Genomic DNA, 24,528 nt, shown 5'->3' on the forward strand with positions numbered 1-24,528 from the left:
TCACAAAATCCAGTGAGAATGATAGAATAGAACTGTTTCCTGTTAAAATATGACAGGGGGTTGTCACAGTGTGGCTTCTGAATATGAATGTGGCATCCATCTACTGCACAGATAGTGTTTGGAAATCCAGCTGCTTGAAAGCCTAACAAATAATTGTGCAGGGTTTGTCCTAAAGGCCAGGAAATGTGGTGTGCCATGTGAGTACAAAACTCATGGAGATGTTTGGCAAGAGTGGATTTTGTGATATTGAATCTGTCTGAAATACCCCTATATATATGACTCCTGGTTCGACAGTGTCCATAGACAGGCTAGGACACTCTTTGTCAGTGGCAATTTTGTCTGCTGTGGATTCATATAGACAGGGCCAATGGTGCTTATAAGATCCTACATAGTAAGTGAGAGAAAAGAAGGTTATCATATCGTACCTCCACTTGTCCTTTGGAGAGTCTGACATGACCTCTAAATTCTGAGAGACTATAGAGGGGGACAACATCCTCTACAAAATGTTGTATTTTTGGAACAAGCCTAAAGAAGGGTAAATGTGATTAAGTCCTTACGTAGACAATATAATTAGACAGTTTGGACTTTAAGCCACTTTGACACAATATAATTGCAGTCTATTTACCATATACACAACCATAATGATGATTAAGGTCTGATTGAGTGCACTTTATAATTTCCATCTAATTATTTCTAGAACACTTTTACGTACATTGTTTTATCATATTCACTAATTCTACCTTGAACAAACCGTATATTTGGAATTATGTATTCACACGTTTTCATGTGAAATGTTTCAATAGACAGTCTTGAAAAATAGGCTACTTAGTTTAGGTCTATTCATTTAAATTGTTGTAGACAAATATTTAAATCTATTCAATAACATAAATATGTTTTTGATAACATGTTTGTTAGAACTTTTCTTTTTCACCAATCTACAAGATAAATGAATGATGAGTAAAACTATATTTATTTGCAGATTTTACAGAAACTTAGTTTGACACTTTATGGTCATCTATATTCACCACTATGGATTTGGAAAACAAACGCTGGGTTTAACCTGCTCAATGATCAAGAATGTTTAGTTAGATTTCACGCAAAAGCAGAGCGATTTCTACTGCATTCACTTCATCAGCCACGAAGAACGCAAACGCCGCGAGAGCCGCTGTAGCTCACGTGGGTTGCAGGTGGCGACTGTCCGACTTGACGGCTTTCTTTTAACCTCCTCCCCCAACTGCAACCGGCAGCTCTCGCTGACCACCAAGGCGAGGCGCAGTTCATCTCGAACAAGCCTACTGTCTCTGTGTGTGTGTATCGTTTTTGTTAGCGGTTTAGTGAAAGTAGCAGCAGAGACACCTGCATTACTTATTTTATTCTTTCGAAGCAGTGAAAGCTGCAGAAGCAGAAGCGAAATGAGAGGAAACCATACCGAGGCAAACTTTTTGGATAAATGATCATCTGTTAATAGCATTGATTAGCTAAGTTGGTTGTGAGCGGGTGAAACAGCGACCATGTAGCACGTGTAGCGGTAAATGTTTGTATTGTTTGTATCTTTCATGCTGCTTATTTTGCACAGAGTACTTACAGTAGTTTGTGTCTGTGTCTGTTTACAAGTACAAATAAAGTACATATATTTGAAATTTTACATAACTGTATTTGATTACTGTCCTGATTTGCACACACTCTTAACAATGGTTCTTTAGTCAAGACGATGGTTCATTTGTAAACTTAAAGGCTTCTGTGCATTATGAAATGTGGCCTAATTATCATCAGAAAAACAAATAATGCGAACCAGATTTAATGTTAGTCCACGATTATGTTTTGTGTCCTTGATGCCAGTTTTAAAGCTCGCAGAAGCATAAATCAATCTCCCTGCTGAAACTTTCTCTTGGATCTATTTAATATATTTTTCTTTTATTTCTGGCAGAAGGTTGTACGTTTTTAAATACTTTTCTTTACACATGCAGAAATAGGGGCAATTATAGTGTAAATTATACATAGATAAAATACAAACGCACCTTACGCACTTTGCGCAGCTTACGCAAATTCACGAAACCACCCTAGCACGTAGGTCAGGTTCGTGAATCGGAGCATGCGTAGTGAGGCTCTCGTTCCGTCTGCGCATGTGTAGTGAGCCTCTCATTCCGTGTTTGTTTTGATGCATAAGTGCTCCTTTTTTGACTTTGTGCTTATAAATGTAAACAGAATAGAATCTATTTTTTATTTTAAATGAACAAGGACACATATATTCGGTCACTATTAAAAATGTACATATTTATTCACTCAGCAAACACAACTACGAGTTAGCCGCTTGGTGGTGATAGATACTTTACTTATCCCGAGGGAAATTACGCCGTGATGGTAACGTGGTGAGAAAGCAAGGCACCCAGAAACAAGAACTCTGACAGACATGTATGTATTACAATATTAATATGATAAGTTATAAATACTGAGTGCTTATAGAAACAGAAATCACTGCAATTAGCTTAGCAGCTAACACTAGCGACTAAGCTAACAAGTTGTTTACCTTGGATATTAACTCACAGCTGTAATTTCATTCGTATAGTTAGTGTACTGCACAGGGTGCACAAGTCTTTATTGTATATCTTTCATAATAATAGTTATGATGTATGAGTTATTTGGATTTTAGTCTGTATCTCAGCTAAGAACTACAGTAGAGAGCTGAGATACTGACGAGGCTACTATTTGAAGCACACTGTATAGAATATTGTGTGCTGAATGAAACACAGCCCCTCATCTTTCTGGCTAAAATTTTTATTATAAAATTAAATCTTTATTTGATTTTATTTTCAATAATACTTTATATATTTTGATAATTAACAGTTGTTTAATGGTGCATAAATTAAATATTTGTTGAGGTAGCTTATTATTTAAACACGAAATTGGCTTATCAAGGCAAGGTCATTTGTGTTTAAAATGCCTCAAGGTGGGGTTGCCAGATAGTTCCAGAATCCATATTTAGCTGTGTTGCTATAGAGGTTCATACGGCGACTTAAAACATGTGAAGCACCATGTGAACACCCTGTATAGTCTACTTCCTATGTCACTTGAACCTATGCCATTTTAACCATGTACAGTTGTTTAATTAATATTTAAATATTTGTTAAGATAGCTTATTAATTAAATACGAAATTGGTTTATCGAGCCAAGGTCGTTTGTGTTTAAAACGCCTCAAAGAGGTGGGGTTGCCAGATTCCTGCATCTATAATCCACATGTAGCTGTGGAAATTTAGTTGTGTTGTTATAGAGGTTCAAATGGCGACTTAAACTTCGTTATAAAGCACCGTGTAACAGAAAATGTTGTCACATTTCGCTATATTGCAAGTGCAACGTAAAAATTCTACACAAATTGTATATAGTGCCTCATTAGAAGCTTCATTAGCAACACAGAACACCAGAAGTACCAGGTAGGAGATGAGACAACACAACACTGCTGCCTTATAGTAAGGATTAAGTTCATAGTTTTGTATGCATTAAGTGTTTGTTTATGCTACCAGTTTCAGCTCCACATTTTAATTGTGTTGTTTTACAGTTTTACATTCAGGCAGAAACCCAAAGGTAGACTTGTTCCCCCCATTGTTCAGGCAAGACTTGGCCTACATGCTGTGTCTTATACATACTAGTAAAGCCAGGATTCCTGTGGCCAAAATAATGTTTCTTTTGGCACTACATAAGCCAACTGCATCATTCTTCTGAGAGCCACCAACATCTAAATGAATCCATCAGATTTTCAGATAGCTATTTATGGATTGTCATTTATGAGAACATGTTTTTACTGTACCAGAGTCCAATGCTGATGTGCTTTACACAACTCTATTCGCTGCTTGGCTTGCTTATGTTTATCCCACCTTCGCATGTAGGTGCTTGGCTATAGACGTTTAATCCATGAAACTTATTGATAAACATTTATTTTGTTGACGCTGCAGAGACCATTTGAAAATTATACTAGTGTTGAAATCAAGAGCTATTTTGTAAATCTGACCTATGTCATAGGTGTCTGACATCTGGCGTAATAGTGTGTGCACTAGATTAAGAGGAATCTGAGAAGGCAGCACAGAAACGTGTTCAGAAGACCATGATATGGTGGTGTTTAATTATTTTAGGAAAGCTGTCTGTCAGTTTTCAGAAAAAGGACACTTTCACTCTAAATAAGACAACATGTTCCAACTCAGTTAACAAACTGAGGTAAAAAAGCAGCATTTTAGGGACAGAGGCAGAGCAGATATATCGAGTCATGTCATGAAGTGATGTGGATGTTTACAACATCATATGTTTTCAAGCTTTTTATTATTTCTCTGCTTTATTAAGCAGTTTATTTCACTTTCACGGCCATTTGTTTCAAACTGTTTCTTTGATGTTTAATAAAAAATGCAATAAAACTTTTTTTAACACATTTTGTCTATGTACAAAAACTGTACCTCTACAACACTTACAAATCAAATCTTTAAAAAGTGAAGCAAAATATAAATTTATAAAAAAAAATAAGACTACAGTTCTAAACTGACTGTCCAAAATAAAGCCATATGTTGCCTGCAAAAGAAAAAAACTTTATTAAAGTGTGTGTGTGTATGTGTTTTATGCTGCCAAAAACATGTCCTTTGCTTGGTCTTGACACTCTGGAAAATGCCTCCATTACAGTAAATGTCTCGTTTCCTTTTACTGATTGAGGTTCAGTCTCCTGTTGTTGTCTTTGCATTATCTGCTTCTCTAATGTCCAGACCATCAGAAACAGGAGACCCAGGATAACCTCTAATCTGCCGATTCCTCCACCCACTACCTAAGAGACGAGGGGGACACACTGTGATTACACATTAGCAATGCACATTAGAAGTTGTGTTGAGCAACATAAAAATCTTTTAATGTGACAATTCAATATGCAAAACATTCATGACTTTTTATTTAAATAGGTTAATGCTAGGCTGACATCGTTTTAGACTAAATGCCATTCAATACCGGTACAACTGCCAATCTGCAAAATGTTACATCGTCATAATGTTTATGAGATTAATACATTTGCCAAATTGACCTTATAGTTGGATGGTCAGTAAACACTGATTCATATATAAAAAATTTAATTGTCAATTTCTGGAATTTGAATTCTTCAGTGAAATATTTGATTGAAGATTTGATAGTAAAATTCTGCTTGCAAATTCTGTGTTTTCCTTTTTTTTTTTTAACCCAATCTAGTCATAGCTTCCAACTGAGCAGGGCCAGAAAGGCTAATATCAGAGCTGAGATCCGAACTCAAGCTTGTAATCTCTGCACTGGTAGGTTTTGACTATTATTTTTAATAAATTATGCAGGGACTATTTCATATGGCCAAGTGTACACTTGACTTTGAGCTTGCAGGACAGCCTATTCTAAAAGTCGTGTTTAAAATATATTGTAACTTTGTGGCTTTGAAGTTAGAATTAGCATTTAGAGTGGCTGTTTTCACTACTGAGGCTGTTTAGGTAAGATCTCAAGATCTTGTGATTAAATCTTAGATGTGCTATTGACCATCTGGTCACACTGACACAATTGGCTGCACTGAAGGCATGATGGTAATCCATACACCATACAGCTCTCTGTGACACCCTGTCTATGGCAGATGAAACAACAGCTACAGAGGAAGTTACAGTTGGGAAATTGGATATGACCAGATTGGGAAGAAAGTGGGAAAACAAGAATAAGAAACAGGCCAAATCAAGATGTTTTAAGGTCTTAGTTAGTCAGTGTGGGTGACCAGCTAGTGGTGGAAAGCACTGAATGGGGAGCAAAACCACCCACCTCCTTTTACTTGCTGTGCTGGTAGGAGTACGCTGAATGTTCTGTGGACGCTTCTATAGTGACCTGCTCCTGCTGGATTCCGTTTTCCTGCAGATCCCAAAAAGTGAGCAAAAATATTCTGAAAACATTAAACATTGAACTGTTTCTTCCTGTTTGTTGCCTTACCTCGACTGATACACCAGCATGAGGCACTTGGGTGTACTGGGGCATGTATGTCCCTTGCATAGCTGTGTTTGCAGGTATGTACTAAAAACAGAAAAGTCCCAGGTGGCATTATAACATAAGAAATGATCTTGCTTTTTGATGCCTATAAGTTTGACTTGAGGGAACTCGACTCACCGTGCCGGTGCTGCTCAGGGTAAGATGACTGAGCTGCTGGGTTAGTGGCCCCATCATGGCAGCAGGCTGGATGGACAGAGCGTGATCCATGGTGGGTGTTAAAACTGTTCCCTGTGAAAAAACGAGAGTAATGCTGATACAAACCATCCAGCAGCTGTACTATATTAATAGACGTAGCACTGTTTAACAGAATGACCTACTGTGGGCGGCATGAGGTACGACTGATGGTGCATCCATGATGGATTGTGGATCTGTTGTACAGGAAAGAGTTTCATTCAGTCAGCACATGTGACATGAACCTGCATTCTGATTTTCAGACTTATTTAAATATGGGTGTTTTTTTGGTACACTATATGACCGAAAGTATTTGGACACCTGACCATGAGGATATCGCATTTCAAAAACAAATGTTACAGGTGTCCTCTGTGTAATATTTTTAAGTTATAACTACAGCCACTCTTCTGAGAGAGGGCTTCTCACCAGACTTTTATGTCTGTGGGAATCTTTGCCCATTCATTTAAAACTGTGCCCATTCAACTTTACACTGCTGCCAAATTTGAAATTCTTGCACAGTTTTGCACTAAATAAATCTTAAATAAATGGACATGGATGTTCACATCTTTAAAAGTTTATATGTTGAAGGTCCATATGTTTACATTTACGGCATTTAGTAGACGCCTTTCTCCAAAGCGACTTATAGTACAGTTACAGTATACCATCTGAGCAACCGAGAGTTAAGGGCCGTGCTCAAGGGCCCAACAGCAGCAACTTGGCAGTCGTGGGGCTTGAACCAGCGACCTTCTAATTACTAGTCCAGTACCTTAACCACTAGGCTACGGCTTGCCTATGTAGAGGACTTGCTCTAGTTCTTTTCTGCATTACCCTTAATGCATAAACATTTCTCCAGATTTTTTAATCTTCTGATAATATCATGTATTGTAGAGGGGAAAATATGTAATATTCTAACAATTCGCTGTTGAGAAACAACATTCCTGAACAGTTAAATTATTTACAAATTTTGGCAACCCTTCTCTGATCATACAGGAGTAATCCTCTGCAAAAATATATATAAAAAGGAAACTATAACACTGTACATACAAGCTAATCTGCTGGGTTTTACATGTAATTGTGTACAGGAATGTCTGGCTCTGACCTGGTATGTTGATACTGGTGAATGCATGTACGGAGAGATGGAGGTTTGTGTGATCATTCTGTTGGGAGCAATGCAGTAGGGTGAGGAGTAGAACCTGCAGGTGGAGACATGACACAACAAGTTTTCTATGGCTGAATGAACTTCTTGTGGCCATATAAGCCATTAAACACTACAATACAGTGTTGAGACACCAGAAGTTTGGTGTGGAGAAACTCCAATATCCAGCTGTCAGAATCAGTATATCTGAATCATGTAGCACAAGCTTACCCGTTCTGTAGAGCAGGACTGGGGTCATAGGTTAGCATCACTCCACCCTGTATTAATGGGAAAATAGCGTGAGATTTAGTAAAAACGTTCAGGGTACAAAAGTCTCAGTTCCGTATTTCGTAAAGCTGTACAATACCGTGTATTTAACACACAATTTACTTCTCCAAAAGACACCCCTTCTAAAGGGTTTTAACCAGGCGTACCACTAACATTACAACACACATCAATCTTTAAAATAATTGCTAACTTTGTGGTAACACTCTGGGGAATGACCTTTCCATGTCCAGCATAAAGTGAGGTCCATAAAGACGTACACTGATTGATGAGTTTGGTCTGCACATGGGCCTGACCAACCCTCACTGAACACCTACAGTAAATGGACTGAATTGAAATGTTGTTTGCGAGTTAGACCTTTCAAGTCTTTTACACAAATGCTTTTTTGACCTAATATGCCTTCCCAAAAGATTGAAGGCTGGCAACCCTATATTAACCTTTATTCATTCAATGAAAATGTTATGCCCACCCACATAAATCCCAATAAATTACTGAAAGGCTGTGTATAAATAGCTACAGGAAGGACAAACTTCCATAGATGTCATTTGCATTATTGATTGGTATGGGTTAGCAGCATTGGCCTTTGGATGAATATGTAGGGAGGTCCCCTCACAGCCCAGCTGGGCTGGCCATAAGATAGGAAAACCTTTGGTCATGTGTCCATATACTTTTAACCATATAGAGTACATTTTAGTAAGCTTGTTGTACCCTTAAGAAGAGAAAAACCAGAACTGTAACACCAGTGACAAAAAGTGAAAAGCAACACTTCTATAAATAAAAAATTAAACAAATAAAAAAATTCATACCGTCTCTGGATCTCTTGTCCATGGTCGTGCATGTTGAAGATATTTCCCTTGACTCTGGCGTTTTCTCTGCCCCCCATCAGCAAATTTGCACAACAGTGGATCCGTAGGCACTGGGAAATACACATGGGAAATAATTTACAGAAGGAAACAAATACAACACAGTAAATAATGGACAAATGTGAATGTACCCTTGACTATATGGCCAAAAGTATGTGGACACCTTTGCATATTAAGCAAATTCAGATGTTTCAGACACACCCATGGCAAACAGGTGTATAGAATCAATTCTATTCTATAGAATCTTCTTCTAACATGACTGTGCCTCTGTTCACAAAATGAAGGTCCAGAAAGACATTCCTGACTTCAACCCCATCAAACACTTTTGGGATGAATTGGAAGACTGATTGCGATGTTGGACTGACATCACAAAGCTCTTCTGGAAAATGAACACTAAGTCCAACAGAAACACTCCAAATTCTTGTGGAAAGCCTTCTGAACAGAGTAGAAGCTTTATAGCCACAAACATCTACCAGGCTCATGTTGTCCAGATATTTTTGGCCATACGCAGTAGCTCATAATGAGGAACTAAAGTAGCCCTTTACCTGCCACTCCGGGTGGAGTCTTGATATATTTGCCATTAAAATGCTGAATGACAGCCTCACATTTCTCTGTCGATTCCATCCTGTTAAAAATGAACACCGTGGTTATATACTGACACCCACAGAAGATGAATCTTTATTTTAAAGACGGTTGCTGAAAGGTGGAGTGGATGTACCTGGCAAATCCGACTCCTCTGCTGGCACCATTGGCGTCACGGAGGATACGTGTAGAGATGACTTGACTGAATGGCTTCAGCATGCTCTCCAGCTCCTGCTCGCTCATGAACAGCGGTAGGTTGGAGATGTACAGGTTGGTGGGGTCCTGCTCCTGTTGCTGCAGAAAAGCAGAGAGAACAGATAGACTCGAGTGAAGGGTTAAGCACTTGCTCTTTAACACATGCATGTATAATTAGAGTATCTTATATGACCTTTACGTGGGTCATGAAGCAATGAATAATGCCTAGATTCTTGTCATTACTGCCCACTAATGAGTGGGCAAGAATATTGCAGAATATTTTTTTTTTTGAGGCATTATAGTCTTTGATCTTTCTGGGCCAGCAACAGTTGCTCCCACATTTCAGGGTCGCCACAGCGGATCTGGTCTGCATACCAAACTTGGCACAGTTTTTACATGGATACCCTTCCTAGCGCAATCCTATTTATTATCTGGGCTTGGGACCAGCACTGGAAGCGCACTGACAAGTGCACCTCTCAAAAGCTAGGTTGTTTCAAGCCATCCCTTCCTTAAACATTATCCAATTGTGTCCATGCAGAGACCTGACCAACTGATAACAGTTTGGAGATTCTAAAGATACCAGATGTCAGCGGTAGTGGGCTAGCGTACTTTAGGTATGACAGCCCAGTAGGAGGATTTATACTTTGGACAGTTGTAAATAATAATAATTTATCATGTTTATCAACCGCTTCATCCTCATCAGGGTCGCAGCAGATCCGTTTCCACTGGAAACACTGGGCGCAAGGTCGGAATACCCTGGCCAGGGCGCCAATCCATCACGGGCTTCAGCTAATGCTTTAGTCTATTTGTATAATGGATGTACAGTTTGTCAAATAATTACCATATGCACATCATAACTGTCTCTAAAGACAGTCTAATGACAGACCATAGCATAATATGCATACTTAGTCTGAAATTAACTACATTACAATACCTGGGTTGGCATCGCTCTAGCCAATTAGAGAAATCATTCAGAAAGATGTCCGCACACCTTCCCGTTGTGTTATGCTTTTTAGAAATTCAGCATGCCAGCCGTTAAAAACTGTCTGTGTCACTTGTCTGAAACTAACTTGCAGAATTGAAGAAGACAGCTGGAAGACGCTGAACCTGCAATTCACCCCGTCCACGCTTTGCATGTTAATTACACCGGTGCACAGGTGAAATTAGAAAGCTGTAAATGCATTGCCATGCTGCTTCATCTGCATGGCATGAATAATGCATGTGTATTCGCTGTGACCTGCGGTAAAGGTGATTTTGCAGTGATCTCATGGCTTCTTGAGAAGAATCCTCCCCCACCCCCATTCCTCGCCACACGCACACATATTAAACAGAGCTCACAGCGATCCCACAAAACTGGAGTCATTCCTACATAGGTCAGGCTACTAAAGGCCTGAAATGTCTGTAATTAAGTCTGAAGAGGAGTGCGGCACTGGGCTGTTATGTGCCTAATGGTGTAAGGGATACACATCCGGGCTGATGGTGTAAGAAATATTAGCACTGGACTCCATGCATATGAAAACATGAAAAAGGCAACGCACAGACTGGAGAAGAAATAAAATAAGTGCTGGGTTGAAACTATGCCAGCTACTCAATCCACCTCTGAGTTACAACCCACATGCTTGCCAGAAAACCAAGGAGGGAAACCCAGCAAAACAACAGCAGCAAAAAAATCAAGACAGCGGGATGCTTTTTTACTTGACAGCTACGCACAGGAAGGCCGACAAAAACACAAGAAAGCTGCCATGCCAACTGGCTGATTTCCTAAAAACCAGAACAAAAAATAGTGGCAAAACTGCCTGCGGGAAAAGCAGGACAGGTCTTCAAAAAGAACTAAATAAACAAACACATTGAATCAGTCAATCAGAGGACTCTACGATGAACCGAGTCACTTATAAAGGCTACTTCTGAAGTGCCATCCCGTAGTACTTGATTAGGTGCAGAGAATGCTTTTGAAGTGCAGTTTAAAAGCAATCAGTGTCTCAGCCCAAAAATAGAAGAATTCAAAAAGCAATAGATTTATAGCAGTATTGAGATTTTTGTCTTGCCAAAGTCAGAAATAATACCCAATCGTTCACATGCCTGGATGGATGTAATTCATGGAATTTAAGAGCCACCAAAAAAGGGTCTGCAATCAATTTTAAAGGTGGTGTTAACAGCTAGGACACTGTCCTCGGTCAAATGAGCTTTATATTGTCATGGACTGCCAGGCAAGAAAGAAACCCCTTGGAGCCTGGGCTTCTTTCTTGCACAGTAGCATCTAAGCCTATTGTAATATAAGGCTCGCTCGATTGTGAACAGTGTCACATGTTTTAGCAACTCCTAGTTTCGAACTCCTTCTGGATCAGTAAGAGTCCATCTGTACTGATTAAATGATTGGTCAACAACAAGTACAGTTTCATAAAAACATTAGAATCTCAGGAACTGCCATGACACTCATGTCCCAATAAGTCAAACGCTTTAGCTTTTACTTTCTTCAGCTTGGGTGCTGCAGAGCGATGCAGATTGGATAGTTGTTACCTCTTACCTTCGCCATCTGAGCTTGAACTCCAGTGGCCTTTAGTGCCATCACTGCTTTCTGCGCAGACGCTGGACTATCAAAGTCCACAAAGCCGTAGCCTGCACACACATGCACATGCATGCAAGGTTAGATATCTGAGCAGACGTGAGATATCTGAGATCATTCCTCCAGCGGCACTGTTTCACCTTGCATTAACATGCATGACCTTTTCTGGAGTCAAAGTCAACAGTGATTGCAACACGTGATCTGGTCGAATGTATGTGGACACCCTTCCTAATGAATTCAGGTGTTTAACCAATGTCCATCGGTAGCTTTTTTGAAGCTTCTACTTTTGTTAGCCATTTATTATTGTGCTGCTACAGATTTCCATACAAGATATTATTTTAGTCAATAAATTTCTGTTTGTATTTAAATTCAAATTTAAATTAAATCAGCAGCTTGTAGTCGTGGGTTTGTGCTGTTACATCACATCTGCTTTTCATCACACACCAATTCAAAATGGTAACCTGTCTCACGTGTGAACAAAAAGCTTTGTATAAGGTTCACATACAATGGGCACGATTGGCTGTCCCTAAGGGATGGATCTTGCCGGGCTCTATCCATATGCAGTACGGCTCTCTGTAAGACTCCACCCTTGCAGAGTTAAAAGATACGGCTGCTGACTGTGGCTGTTTTAGAGGGGACACATGATAGTTTTAGCTCTCCTTGGCCAGAGAGGGGATCATACACGCAAAAGGGGCAAAGGATTTGCAGTAGGGGAGTTAGTGATGATTACACTAGGAGAAATATAGAGGAAATGCAAAAATATATATTTAAAACATAAGTAACACTGTGGTGAATAATGTAAATATTATTTAGTTGACTGAGTAGTTTAATGGCCACAAGCATTAGTAACATCATAGACTGCTGAGGAACCTCAAATGCAGCACACGTTCAGGGTGTAAACCCGCCTGGCCCCCAGTGTTCCCAGGATATGGTTTGTACAGTATAAGGTTCACATACAAACACAGATCCCCACATCCACGCTAAATAACGTTTCAGTACAGCGCACATCGACAGATGTTGACAGATTTGCTCAACAGTAATCACAGTGCAGTTACATCATGCCGCACACCTGGCCGAGATAAATCAGCTTTAAAGCAAAATCACATGAAGTCAGAGCAATATAAAAATCACGTCTCACCTTTGCACTTGTTGGTGGTCTTGTCCAGGATGGCCTTGGTGGAAACAATCTTGCCATACCTTTTAGAGGGAGCATATAAAACATTAGTGAACGTACTCTTTAAATATAAAGACTGACGCCCTGTCCAGGGTGTGGGGAACCAGACCTCAGAATGAAGTAGTGATAAAAATGAAAATTATGATAATGATGATGTTTCTAATTTCACCTTTCCGGGTTCTTCCAGTACTTTACTGCTGTACCTTGTTCCAAAACGCTTGTCTGAGAATAAAACCTGGCTGACGTGTTTTCATTTCAAGCAGCCTGCTAAAAATAAAGAATGGCCTTGGTGGAAACAATCTTGCTATACTTGTTATGGGGGAACATATATACTGTTTAATTATTTAAAAAAAAAATCTCTCAGCTCTGCCATCTGGCTGGCTTGTTCAGGGTGGGATGAGCCGGACAAGGGTTCCTCATATCATATGCAATTACGACCTCTGCTGGCTGATTGATGGCACCTGCGCAGAGTTGGGGAATAATGCTGATCAGGGTGTGGCTCTCCGTGCACAAGGCTGATCCACATATGAACTCGCCTCGTGCAGGTGAAAAGAGGCAGTCAGTACTGCTCACGGGTCGGAGGGGATGTGTGTCAGAAGTGGAGGGTTGTATCGGTCGAGGTGAAGCATAATGCAAGCAGGGTAGTTGTATATGACTAGATTAGGGGAGAAAATTGGGGGGGGGGGTCAGAGAAAAAGAGGGAAAAAATGCTGCAATAGATTATCCGGGGTGTGTCCCTTCCTTGCATCCAGTGTTTCTGAGGGAACCAGACCCCATAATAAAAAAAGTGATAAAACTAAAAATTACGATGATGATGGACTTAACTCATGTACGTTGTTTCAAAAAGCTTATCTGAGAATAAAACCTAGCTGATTTTTTATTTCAAGCAGCCTGAATGGCCTTGGTGTAAACAATCTTGCCATACCTTTTAGGGGGGAGCATATAAGACATGAGTGAACATACTTTTTAGTAAGTAAAAATAAATGCCGGGATCCATTGACGCCCTGTCCGGGGTGTGTCCCTGCATTGTGTCAAGCAGAGAGTAGCTTTGGGAGTTTGAATCCCAGCTCTGCTATGCAGCCACTGTTGGGCCCTTGAGCAAGGTCCTTAACCCTGTTTGCTCCAGGGACGCTGTACAATAGCTGACCCTGTGCTCTGACCCCAGCTTTCAAACAAGCTAAAATATATATAAAAATAATGTTGTTGTACTGTACACGTGTATATGTATATATGACAAATAAATGCATTCTATTAACCTAGTCGGGCATATGAATCTGGATCACACACAAACACAGATCCCCACGTCCACGCTAATGGATCTCGCTGGGGTCTCTCCATACGCAGTGCGGCTCTCTGTAAGACTCCACCACTGCAGAGTTAAAAGATACGGCTGCTGACTGTGGCTGTTTTAGAGGGAACACGTGACAGTTTCAGCTCTCCTTGGCCAGAGCGGGGATCATTTATTGATTGATTTATTTATTAGGATTTTAGCGCCATGTTTTACACACTTTGGTTACATTCATGACAGGGCAGATAATTACCGGTTACACAAGAGTCACCGTGCCGCCCGAGCGGGGATCGTACAAACAATAGGGGCAAAAGTTGGCAAGTGGGAGTTGGCCATGATTACACTGGGAGAAATATGGAAAAAATGCAAAAATAATATTAAAAACAGAGGTAGCACTGTGGTAAATAAAGTAAACCTTATTTAGTTGACTAAGTAGTTAAATGGCCACAGGCATGAGTGACATCACAGACTGCTGAGGTACATCAAATGCAGCATATGTCCAGGGTGTAAACCTGCCTGGCCCCCAGTGTTCCCAGAAAAGACCTTAAAGCCAGAACAAGCCAGACCAGGCTAAAGCAATGAACAATAAATAATAAGTAGAAGTTTTATGAATGTATTATTAGTAATGTATTATTTTACCAGATAATGCTTACTTATGTACAGAAGAATATTTCATACGCAAAACATGACATGGCAGCTCGACTACATTTGGTGTGGAACAGCTGCGTCGTTTTTGTTTTTGATAGAGCGATTACTTTAGGAATTCGAGAACAGCAGAAGCAAAGTCAATGGAACATTGATTTTATCTATAACCCAAGCAATGAAAGTGGTGGTGCATAGCCCCGAAGAAACGAGCAAAATCGCTCTTCCTGACGCTGTATCATTTGCATGGCTTGCATGAAGCATTTATGAGGGTCGTCGCGATGTGGAGAAACCGTGCCCTCTAAATAATGGAAGTTATTGTGCATGCAGACCTGATTTGCATATCTTAGGGGTGTAGAGATATGAAATATGTGGTGGTGTTGCAGATGTGTGTGTTGATTAGATGCAGGCGACAAGACCCCCTGGTGAGAGAGAGAGAGAGAGAGAGAGAGAGAGAGAGAGAGAGAGAGAGAGGCCTCCTTTCCCCTGCCATGTACATGCAGTGTAACCTGAGAGGTCTCCTTATGTGCCCTGCACCACAGCACTGGAGGTATACTGGGTCCTAATGCCGCACCATAATAGAACTATTGCCATATGCACTCCTGAAGGTCCTACATGAAAGACGATCCTCCTCGATCATTAGTGATTTTAAAATTGTGAGAGGCATCAGTTACACTATATGGCCAAAAGTATGTGAACACCTGACCTTGAGTTTGTTGGATATATTCCAAAATATGGAGTGTTAATATGAACTTGAGCTGTAACAGTTTTCAATGCTATCCAGAACAAGATTTCGGTATGTCTTTGAGGTTATGTGGCAATAAAGCCTAGCGATTAAGGTACTGGACTAGTGGCCGCTCAGGTGGCGCAGCGGTAAAAACCAGTAGCACACCAGAGCTGGCATCTCAAATACATCGTATCAATTCTCAGCTCTGTTCATGAGGCTGAGCAGCCACATGAACAACGATTGGCCTGTTGTTCATTTAGGGGCGGGGTATTGTGCCGGATAGGGACTCTCTCATGACTGATGCAACTACGACCTCTGCTGGCTGATTGATGGCGCCTGCACGGAGACAGGAAGAGAGTGCGGATCAGGGTGTGTCTCTTCGTACACAGAGCTGGTCCACAGCTGACCTCGTCTGGTGTAGGTGACAAAATGCATACGGCTGATGCCCATGTGTCGGAGGGGGAGTGGGTTAGCTTTGTTCTCCTCAATCGGAGCCAGGGCCAGCATTAGTGGAGAGGAAGCATGACGCATTCGGACAAAAGGTACTGGACTACCACCACTGCCAGTTTGCCATTCCATTTTATCTTAAAATTGTTCAGTAGACCTTGCTTTGTGCATAGGGACATAGTCATGGTGGAATTTGGCCACGTAGTGCATAAAGATAGATTTTACTCATTTTATGTGAGATCATTCTCTCTCTCTCTCTCTCTCTCTCTCTCTCTCTATTTCTCTCTCTCTCTCTCTCTCTCTCTCTCTCTCTCTCTCTTCCCCCCTACTCAAATTACAATCTACCTAGAACTAAACACCACTTTCTGATTCTGCTCATGAATCAAAACGACTCTCAGGACCTATGATCTCACAAAAGTTCTTGGAAAGAGTTGCGTCACTTGTATGGTATGTGTGTGTCAAAGCCTTCAAAGTATTTCAATTATTTATCAATTATCAATTATTTCTTTAACCGTTCTTTATCTGGGACTGAATGATTGGAACTTTTATTCAAATTGTTTGCTGTAGACATTCTGAAAAACCTCCATATATACCTAAACTAACTTTGTAGAATAGCCTTCTTATTTTTTCTAGTGCCTTGTTATAATTGACTACAGCCGGAGCCTTTTTTTGTGACTTCATAAATAGGGTTCACTTGAATGCACCCATCTGAAGTACATGTTTCTCCTCCCGACGTCATGAAAATGTCAGCTTGCGTTGAGTGGAAATGTGTCCGGTCTGCTGTAAGTTAGAAGCTGCAGGAACATTGGTGACACTGTCCACTGTCAAGAATCACCATGGGGTGATGGGCTTTTGTGCAAAAAGAACCTACCTTAGATCTTGAGTGTAAGTGTGTAGCTGATTAATGGAGAATGAAAAATCAGCCTTGGGGTTTTGGCAAGTAAAAACAGCACATCTTTCTTACTTACTTACTTTTAATATAACTTTTGACAACTGGTGATGATGATTTAAGTCCTTCCACACATGACACACATTATGTGACGTATACGAATTCCCCATATACACTGATCAGCCATAACATTTAAACCACCTCCTTGTTTCTACATTCACTGTCCATTTTATCAGCTCCACTTACCATGTAGAAGCACTTTGTAGTTCTACAATTACTGACTGTAGTCCACCCTGTAGCTTTCACCATGTTCTTCAATGGTCAGGACCCCCACAGGACCACTACAGAGCAGGTATTATTTAGGTGGTGGATCATTCTCAGCACTGCAGTGACACTGACATGGTGGTGGTGTGTTAGTGTACGTTGTGCTGGTATGAGTGGATAAGACAGCAGCACTGCTGGAGTTTTTAAATACCGTGTCCACTCACTGTCCACTCTATTAGACACTCCTACCTAGTTGGTCCACCTTGTAGATGTAAAGTCAGAGACGATCGCTCATCTATTGCTGCTGTTTGAGTTGGTCATCTTCTAGACCTTCATCAGTGGTCACAGGACGCTGCCCTGTGGACAGTGGATAGTTGGTGGACTATTCTCAGTCCAGCAGTGACATTAAGGTGTTTAGAAACTCCAGCAGCATTGATGTGTCTTATCCACTCATACCAGCACAACACACACTAACACACCACCACCATGTCAGTGTCACTGCAGTGCTGAGAATCATCCACCACCTAAATAATACTTGCTCTGTGGTGGTCCTGGGAGAGTCCTGACCATTGAAGAACAGCATGAAAGGGGGCTAACAAAGCATGCAGAGAAACAGATGGACTACAGTCAGTAATTGTAGAACTACAAAGTGCTCCTATATGGTAAGTGGAGCTGATCAAATGGACAGTAAGTGTAGAAACAAGGAGGTGGTTTTAATGTTATGGCTGATCTGTGTATGTTGACATTTAAGTTTTATATGCTTTGGATTGTTATGTTGATTAGTATATATGCACTGTTAGTGATGCTACAAAGTAATTCACTCCTGAATCATTCATAAATGATTCTTCAGTATGAGCATAAGCTTACTTAATGAGGTGAATAATATGATATTACCAGTGTAACTTTGTGATTTTTGTTTCTATATTACTTTGTACCATAAGTTTGAAAGCTTCACACTGAGTGTCTGAAAGGATTACCATTACAGAGTCATTTTACCTTTCATTAAACAAGATAGGATTGTTTACCCTATCATGGCAGATCCTCTCAAGCTTAGTCAGACTGGATGGCAAGGGTCTGTTAAATGTCATCCTCAGGTCTCTCTACAGAAGTTCAAACATGTTTAAGTCCAGGCTTTGCTGGACCATTTAAGAACATTCAGAGATTAACCCTGTATGTGTGCTGTACGTCATTGTCTTGTTTCAAAGATGAACTTTCGGCCAAGTCTCAGTTTGCTTTGCTGTGGAAAAGATTTTCTTCAAGGACGTTCCTGTATTTGGCTGCATTTACTGTCTTTCAATTTTTACCAGTCTCCCTGTCCCTGCTGCTGAGAAAAACCCTTATAACATGATGCTGCCACCACCAGGTTTCACAGTATGAAGGGTTTAGCCCAGATACATAGTGCTTGTTTTTTGCCCAATACAGTGCTTGTAGATCTATCTAATTTGACCAGAGAATCTTGTTCCAGCTGTTCCAAGAGTCTTTTTTTGTATTTTGTATATGCATTTTCTCCCCTTTTTCTCCCGACTTTTAGTGCGTCCAATTGCCCGATTGCATCATGCTTCCTCTCCACTAATGCCGATCCCCGCTCTGATTGAGGAGAACAAAGCTAACCCAAGCCCCGTCCGACACGTGGCCAGCAGCTGTATGCACCTTTTCACCTGCACTAGGTGAGGGCTAATGTGGATCAGCACTGTGTACAGAGAGACACACCCTGATCCGCACTCTTTCCCCGCCTCTGTGCAGGCGCCATCAATCAGCCAGGAGAGGTCGTAGTTGCATTAGTTATGAGAAGACCCTATCCGGCTTAGTACTACCCCACTCCTATATGAACAACAGGCCAATCAGCAGGATGGCAGAGCTGAGATTCGATACGATGTATTCGAGATCCCAGCTCCGGTGTGCTAGCGCGTGTTTTACTGCTGCGCCACCTGAGCAGCCTTGCCAGAGTCTTTTAGATGCCTTTTAAACTACAAGCATGCTATCATGTGCTCGTCCAACAGGTTTTCCACTTGACACTTGATTTATAAAGTGCTGCAGAGACCGTTGTCTGTCCAACAGGTTCTCCAATCTCTGCACAAGACTTCTGGAGTGACTTTTTAGGAGTGACTTTTGGGTTCTTTCTTACCTCCCTGATCAGGGCCCTTTCAGTCTGAAAGCCAAATTTGTCTGGATGTCTGATTCTAAGAAGGTTCAGAACTGTGCCAAGCTTTCTCCCTTTCAGAATTATTGATGCCTTTGTGGTCCTGGGAAGACTCAAAGCCTAAAATGTTGTTTTATCACCACTATTTATTTGAGTGCCACAACAAAGGGTCTGAATGCATTTGCCATTAAGAGATTCATGTTACTGATGGGTAAAATGGCGACTATAATGCAAATCATTTTTTATTGTTTGTTTAACCACTGTTTTATCTTATTTAGGGTTGCAGTGGGTATTATTTACTGGTTAAAGGCAGAAAACATCCTAGACAGGTCACCAGTCCATCACAAAGCACACACACACACACTTTGGGCACTTGGGGAGGAAACCGGAGCTTCTGGAGGAAATCTCTCCATGCAGAAACGGGGAACATCTCTACACAGAATGGACCCGGACCGCTCAGCCTGGGAAATTGAACCCAGGTCATTCTTGCTGTGAGGTGACAGTGCTACCCATGGAGCCACTGTGCCACCATATAATGCAATTTATGGTTTTAGAATTTCCAAGCTAATGATCTAAATACTTTTGAACAAAGATATTTGCCCAGCTGTTGAACTAGGTCTCAACCTGGTTAACTGCCATCTCAGTTTATATAGCATCTAGGATGCGTTTACATACAGGACCCAGTGAATTACTGGTTAACACTAGTACAAACATGCATGTATGAAAGTGGCTAAATTCTCATTTTACCTTCTCTTCTCTCACTTTTCTCATACTCTCTACCTTCTCACTTTCCCCTGCATCTTTTACTCGTGCTCTCATATGCCCTCTGTCCTGCTTTCCCCTCTTTCTTCCAGCTGCTGCCCTTGTTTGTCTTTCTCTGTTCTCCCGAGCATTGAGTTTCCTGTAGGGCCGGGCAGCCAGATCCAAGACGTATCTGCCCAACTGCTGGAGACAAGTGAGAAGGTCTCTCTTTCTTTCTCATTTGCTTTTTCTACTCTCTTATGTTAGGATTTTAACGTGTAGGCCCCCAGTCTTCCGTAAAGCATCTTTAGAAGACATCTAGCTTGATCAGAAACGTCTCTTGTCTAACATTGAGTAAACTTAGCGACGTTTAAACATCAATTTTAACAAACATTTCCAACATTGAGGCACTTATACATGTGGAACCCGCTCCTGTAGTCAACATACAAGACGAAAAAAGACTAGGAACTAGAAACAAGTTACGGCTCTACGCTCAGATCAAGCAAAATTCTTCACAGCTCCTTGACTGGAAAAACGGGACCCCTCCTAAAGTCTGCAGCCATATAAGGAAGTGAGGCTGAGGGAGGGAGGAAGGAAAGCAATCATGCCTACTTGTTGCAAAAGCTTAGTGCTGCCAACAAGAAAAAGTTTGTTTGAAACCCAAACCCTTGTTGACTTTCTCGCAAGTTACAGCCTGCTGCAGTCTTTCACTCCGCTGCAGGGTCGTCCAAGCTACACTATAAAACGTTCTTATAGGACAGAGGCGTATCAAACTCCAAAATTGTGACAATTCATTTAATAATGATTATTTCTTGCACTAACAAGCATTATTCAGGTTAATTAAACTTAATGAGTGGATATTAATTCCAGCTCAGCTCACTGATTTAAACCTAAACAACTGTCTTTAGTATTCACAGAGCAAATGTTCTTCAAACAGAAACAATCCAGAACTAATTAATTACACACTATATGGCCAAAAGTATGTAGACACCTGACTCTGAGCTTGTTGGACATCTTACACGCTGAGGCGGCGCAACGGTAAATTGCCCTAGCCCACTATTGATGGAATTCAAGGTTCGAATCGCCATGCTATCGGTCAGGCGGATGTCAACATACAGGCATAATTGGCTATGTTTGAGTTTGAGTGTTTGACCGAGACCCTGCGATGGATTGATGCCCTGTAAAGCATGTGTTATGCCAGTGATTCCAGGGAAACCAGACCCAACACAAAATAATGAAATGAAATAAAAAACACGCCCTTGTGAGGATTATTTTGCACCCAGATGGCTAGCGCACCAGCACTGGGATTCTGAACTCTCTAAGTTAGAGTCTCAGCTCTGCTACCGGTCAGCTGGACGCCCCCTAGCAGACAAAATTGGCCACAAGTCTGCTGGGTGGGTAAAGACCGGTCTAAAAAAGGGTGTGTAAGGACCCTGGTTAGTAGCCTTACCAGCCTAAAGAGATCTCGTTCCAGTCTTAGCATTTCTGGAACCAGTAATCGTAAGGTCACTGGTTCAAGCTTCACCACCACCAAGCTGCTACCATTGGACCCCTGAGCACAGTTCTTAACCTCAACTGCTTTCATTTCATCGCCTATAATTTGTTTGAATAAAAGTGTCTGCTATATGCCGTAAATGTAAATGTACTCACGGCTGACAGAGTTTAACCAGGTCTTGGTCTGTCGTGCCCGGGTGGAGGCCACGGATGTACAGGTTGGTTTTGCTTAGCTGGTCTCCTCCACCACTGCTCCCGTTACTGCTGCTGGTGGTATTGGGACTGGGAGGTGCCATCTGTTGGATGGAGGATGCATACGCCTGCTAAAAAAAACAAGGGGGGGAAATTGTAAAATGACTTAAACCATTAGAAAAAAACACAAGCTCAGTAATATTCTAACACTAAGACCTCTGGGATTGTCTCTGCCACGCCCATCTAAATACATTATTCATTTATTCATTCACTGTCTGTTTTACTACTGCTTTATTCTGGTCAGGGTTGCGGTGGATCTGATTCATCGGGCGAAAGGTAGGACAGATCTCAGACAGGTTGCCAGTCCATTACAACACACAAATATACACATTCTCACACACACGCAGTGGTGGAGGAATACAGAGAGCTCAGTGAGTTCCTCCATACGTGTAGGGCTTTAAGCCAGAGGAGGAGGCATGCATGTGGCATGGGTCGCAAATGCATTAGGAAATTAAATATGTTAAATTGGAAACATTTATTAAATAAATGTTTAAATGATTTCAATTTTTTTATAATTTTTATTAAGTTATAAAGATTTTATTTAAGTTGTATGTAACACACTAGTTTTTGGCACATTTAAGGATCTATTTTTCCTACATTTCCAGCCTTTCTGTGTGGTTGCCGTCTCTCATATTCAAAACGTATAATTTTATTATTTACAGGGCACTTTATAAGAAACACCTGCACGCTTCTCTGTACAGCAATGCATACAATCACAGACACAATTCTAGAGCTAGTGTTAATGTTTCATTTTATTTCCATGTTTTACCACTGTTTTGTCCTGGTCAGGCTCACAGAGGGTCCAGAATCACTGGGTGCAATGCAGTAACACAACCCTGACAGGATGCCTGTGCATTACTGGGCCTCAGACAATCCCCCATTCCTTTCCAGAAACCAGCCAATCACGTCTGTAGATAAAGATTTTGATGCACGACCGGCTGATAGCACAGTTGATGATTCCAGTCCTGGTCAGTCTGGTTCAAGCTCCTCACAAATAAGCAGAGAAACATTTTGGACTACAACAGCAGAAAAACACATAGGTTGCCATTCCTGTCAGCCAAGAATGATAAATATTTTATTTTGCTGTTACATAATATGGCATAAACAGCATTATTCTATGGACTTCATTGACATATAACACTGTTAGGCCCTTGACCCTTGGTTTAGTATATAATGGTTATGCGAGGGTACTGTCACATTAGCTTTTATGAGGATTATACTGTAAATTTCTATTTCTTATTCACAAAAAAAGGCCACCACGTCACTTTTCCTGAAATGATTACAATGACATACTTGCATGTCTTTCTAACTTATTCTTGCTCGTCTTCCAAACAAGTCAGCCAAAGTTTCTGTTTCTCATCTTTTTACAGATGCAGGGATCGACTAGAGCTCTGTATTTATAACCAAAGCACTACAGATGTCACGGGTAAAGCAGGAAAACCCCCCCCTTCACAAAGCTCTGCTTACTTTGCTAATTAACTCCTCATCAGTCACAGGAGCAGGCAAGGATGGAAGATTTCATTAGAAAGGCGAAGCACAGACGGGGGACAATGGGCGGTTTTAACACACGAGTTCAGTAGTGCGGATATTTGAAATTTGGGATAAATAGGCATCCGGAGACTTCCTGTCATTAAGCTTAAGCCGGGCACCAGATAGATTTGTATTCAGTGGATTGCAAAAGTGCTTCATTTAAAATCTTGCAGAAACCTTTAATTAGGTTGGTTCTATTCTTTACAGGTACAGGAGCCACTCGTCGGTCATATGGGTATTTTTTTATTCTTTTTGTATTTGAGAACAAGTGTTTTTGTAAGACTAGAAGTAAAACTTAGTGTTTAACCCCATGATTATGAAATGCTGCACTACATGACCTAAAGTATGTGAACACCATACCAAGGGCTGGTTGGGCATCCCATTTCAAAACCATGGGCATTATTATGGACTTGCATTATGGCCTCCACTCATCTGGTAAGGCTTTCCACAGGAGTGTTTATGTAGAAATTTGTGCCCATTTGGTCAAAATAGCATTTTTAGCTGGACGTCAAGGCCTGGTACTGCAAAACTGCATTTAAATTGATCCCAAAGGTGTTTAGTGTGGTTGAGATCAAAGCTTTAGAGTTCTGCAGACCACTGGAGTCTATCCATACCAAACTAATCACACAGTGGCTTTCAGGAAACTGAGGTGCAGTCATGCTGTATTTAAATGATTTTATACGCCTTTTACGGTTGTGACCAAAACACATACAGTGGTACCTTGAAACTCGACGTCAATTGGTTCTGGAAGTGGCGTTGAGTTTAAAAGACGTTGAGTTTCAAGGTATTTTTTTCCATAACGATGTATGGAAAACCTGTTAATGCGTTCCATGGTCCAGTGGAACTGCATATATTAGGCTAATGTAAAATAATGGGGTTGTTTTTGACACTTATACACTAAAAATAACACAACTATAATATAAAAATATATAATATAAAAAAAACACTAAAATACAATTGAAAAAGAGCGCCGAGTTTAAGGGACGTCGAGTTGCAAGGTACCACTGTAAACTCAAAAATACTAGGGGTGTCCACACACTACTGGCCATATTGTGTGTCTTTATATTGTGATCCATCCTAAACACAAAAACAAAACCTCCTCATCGGTTTGCAGGTCCATGTCCTTGATTCTTG

At 40.9% G+C, this 24,528-nt stretch overlaps 1 protein-coding gene across 2 annotated transcripts in view; it reads right to left on the bottom strand.

Annotated features, from left to right (window-relative positions):
* Positions 1 to 4,353: 4,353 nt before the first annotated feature.
* rbms2b (RNA binding motif, single stranded interacting protein 2b) overlaps positions 4,354 to 24,528 on the bottom strand; it is a 29,119-nt gene continuing 8,944 nt past the window's right edge. Inside the window, exons 2-14 of one of the 2 annotated variants that reach the window (XM_063015074.1) lie at positions 21,769 to 21,935; positions 12,945 to 13,003; positions 11,768 to 11,859; positions 9,185 to 9,342; positions 9,012 to 9,091; positions 8,410 to 8,519; positions 7,550 to 7,596; positions 7,283 to 7,376; positions 6,330 to 6,380; positions 6,130 to 6,240; positions 5,956 to 6,036; positions 5,791 to 5,877; positions 4,354 to 4,798 (exon numbers count right to left, since the gene is read on the bottom strand). In XM_063015074.1, the coding sequence (XP_062871144.1) occupies positions 5,797 to 5,877; positions 5,956 to 6,036; positions 6,130 to 6,240; positions 6,330 to 6,380; positions 7,283 to 7,376; positions 7,550 to 7,596; positions 8,410 to 8,519; positions 9,012 to 9,091; positions 9,185 to 9,342; positions 11,768 to 11,859; positions 12,945 to 13,003; positions 21,769 to 21,935 (1,131 nt within the window). In that variant the 3' untranslated portion in view covers positions 4,354 to 4,798; positions 5,791 to 5,796. Of the gene's footprint in view, positions 4,799 to 5,790; positions 6,037 to 6,129; positions 6,241 to 6,329; positions 6,381 to 7,282; positions 7,377 to 7,549; positions 7,597 to 8,409; positions 8,520 to 9,011; positions 9,092 to 9,184; positions 9,343 to 11,767; positions 11,860 to 12,944; positions 13,004 to 21,768; positions 21,936 to 24,528 lie in introns of both variants that reach the window. The other variant, XM_063015073.1, reaches the window with a different exon arrangement.

This window comes from Trichomycterus rosablanca, chromosome 19, assembly GCF_030014385.1.
Source record: "Trichomycterus rosablanca isolate fTriRos1 chromosome 19, fTriRos1.hap1, whole genome shotgun sequence".
Taxonomy (NCBI): Eukaryota; Metazoa; Chordata; class Actinopteri; order Siluriformes; family Trichomycteridae; genus Trichomycterus; species Trichomycterus rosablanca.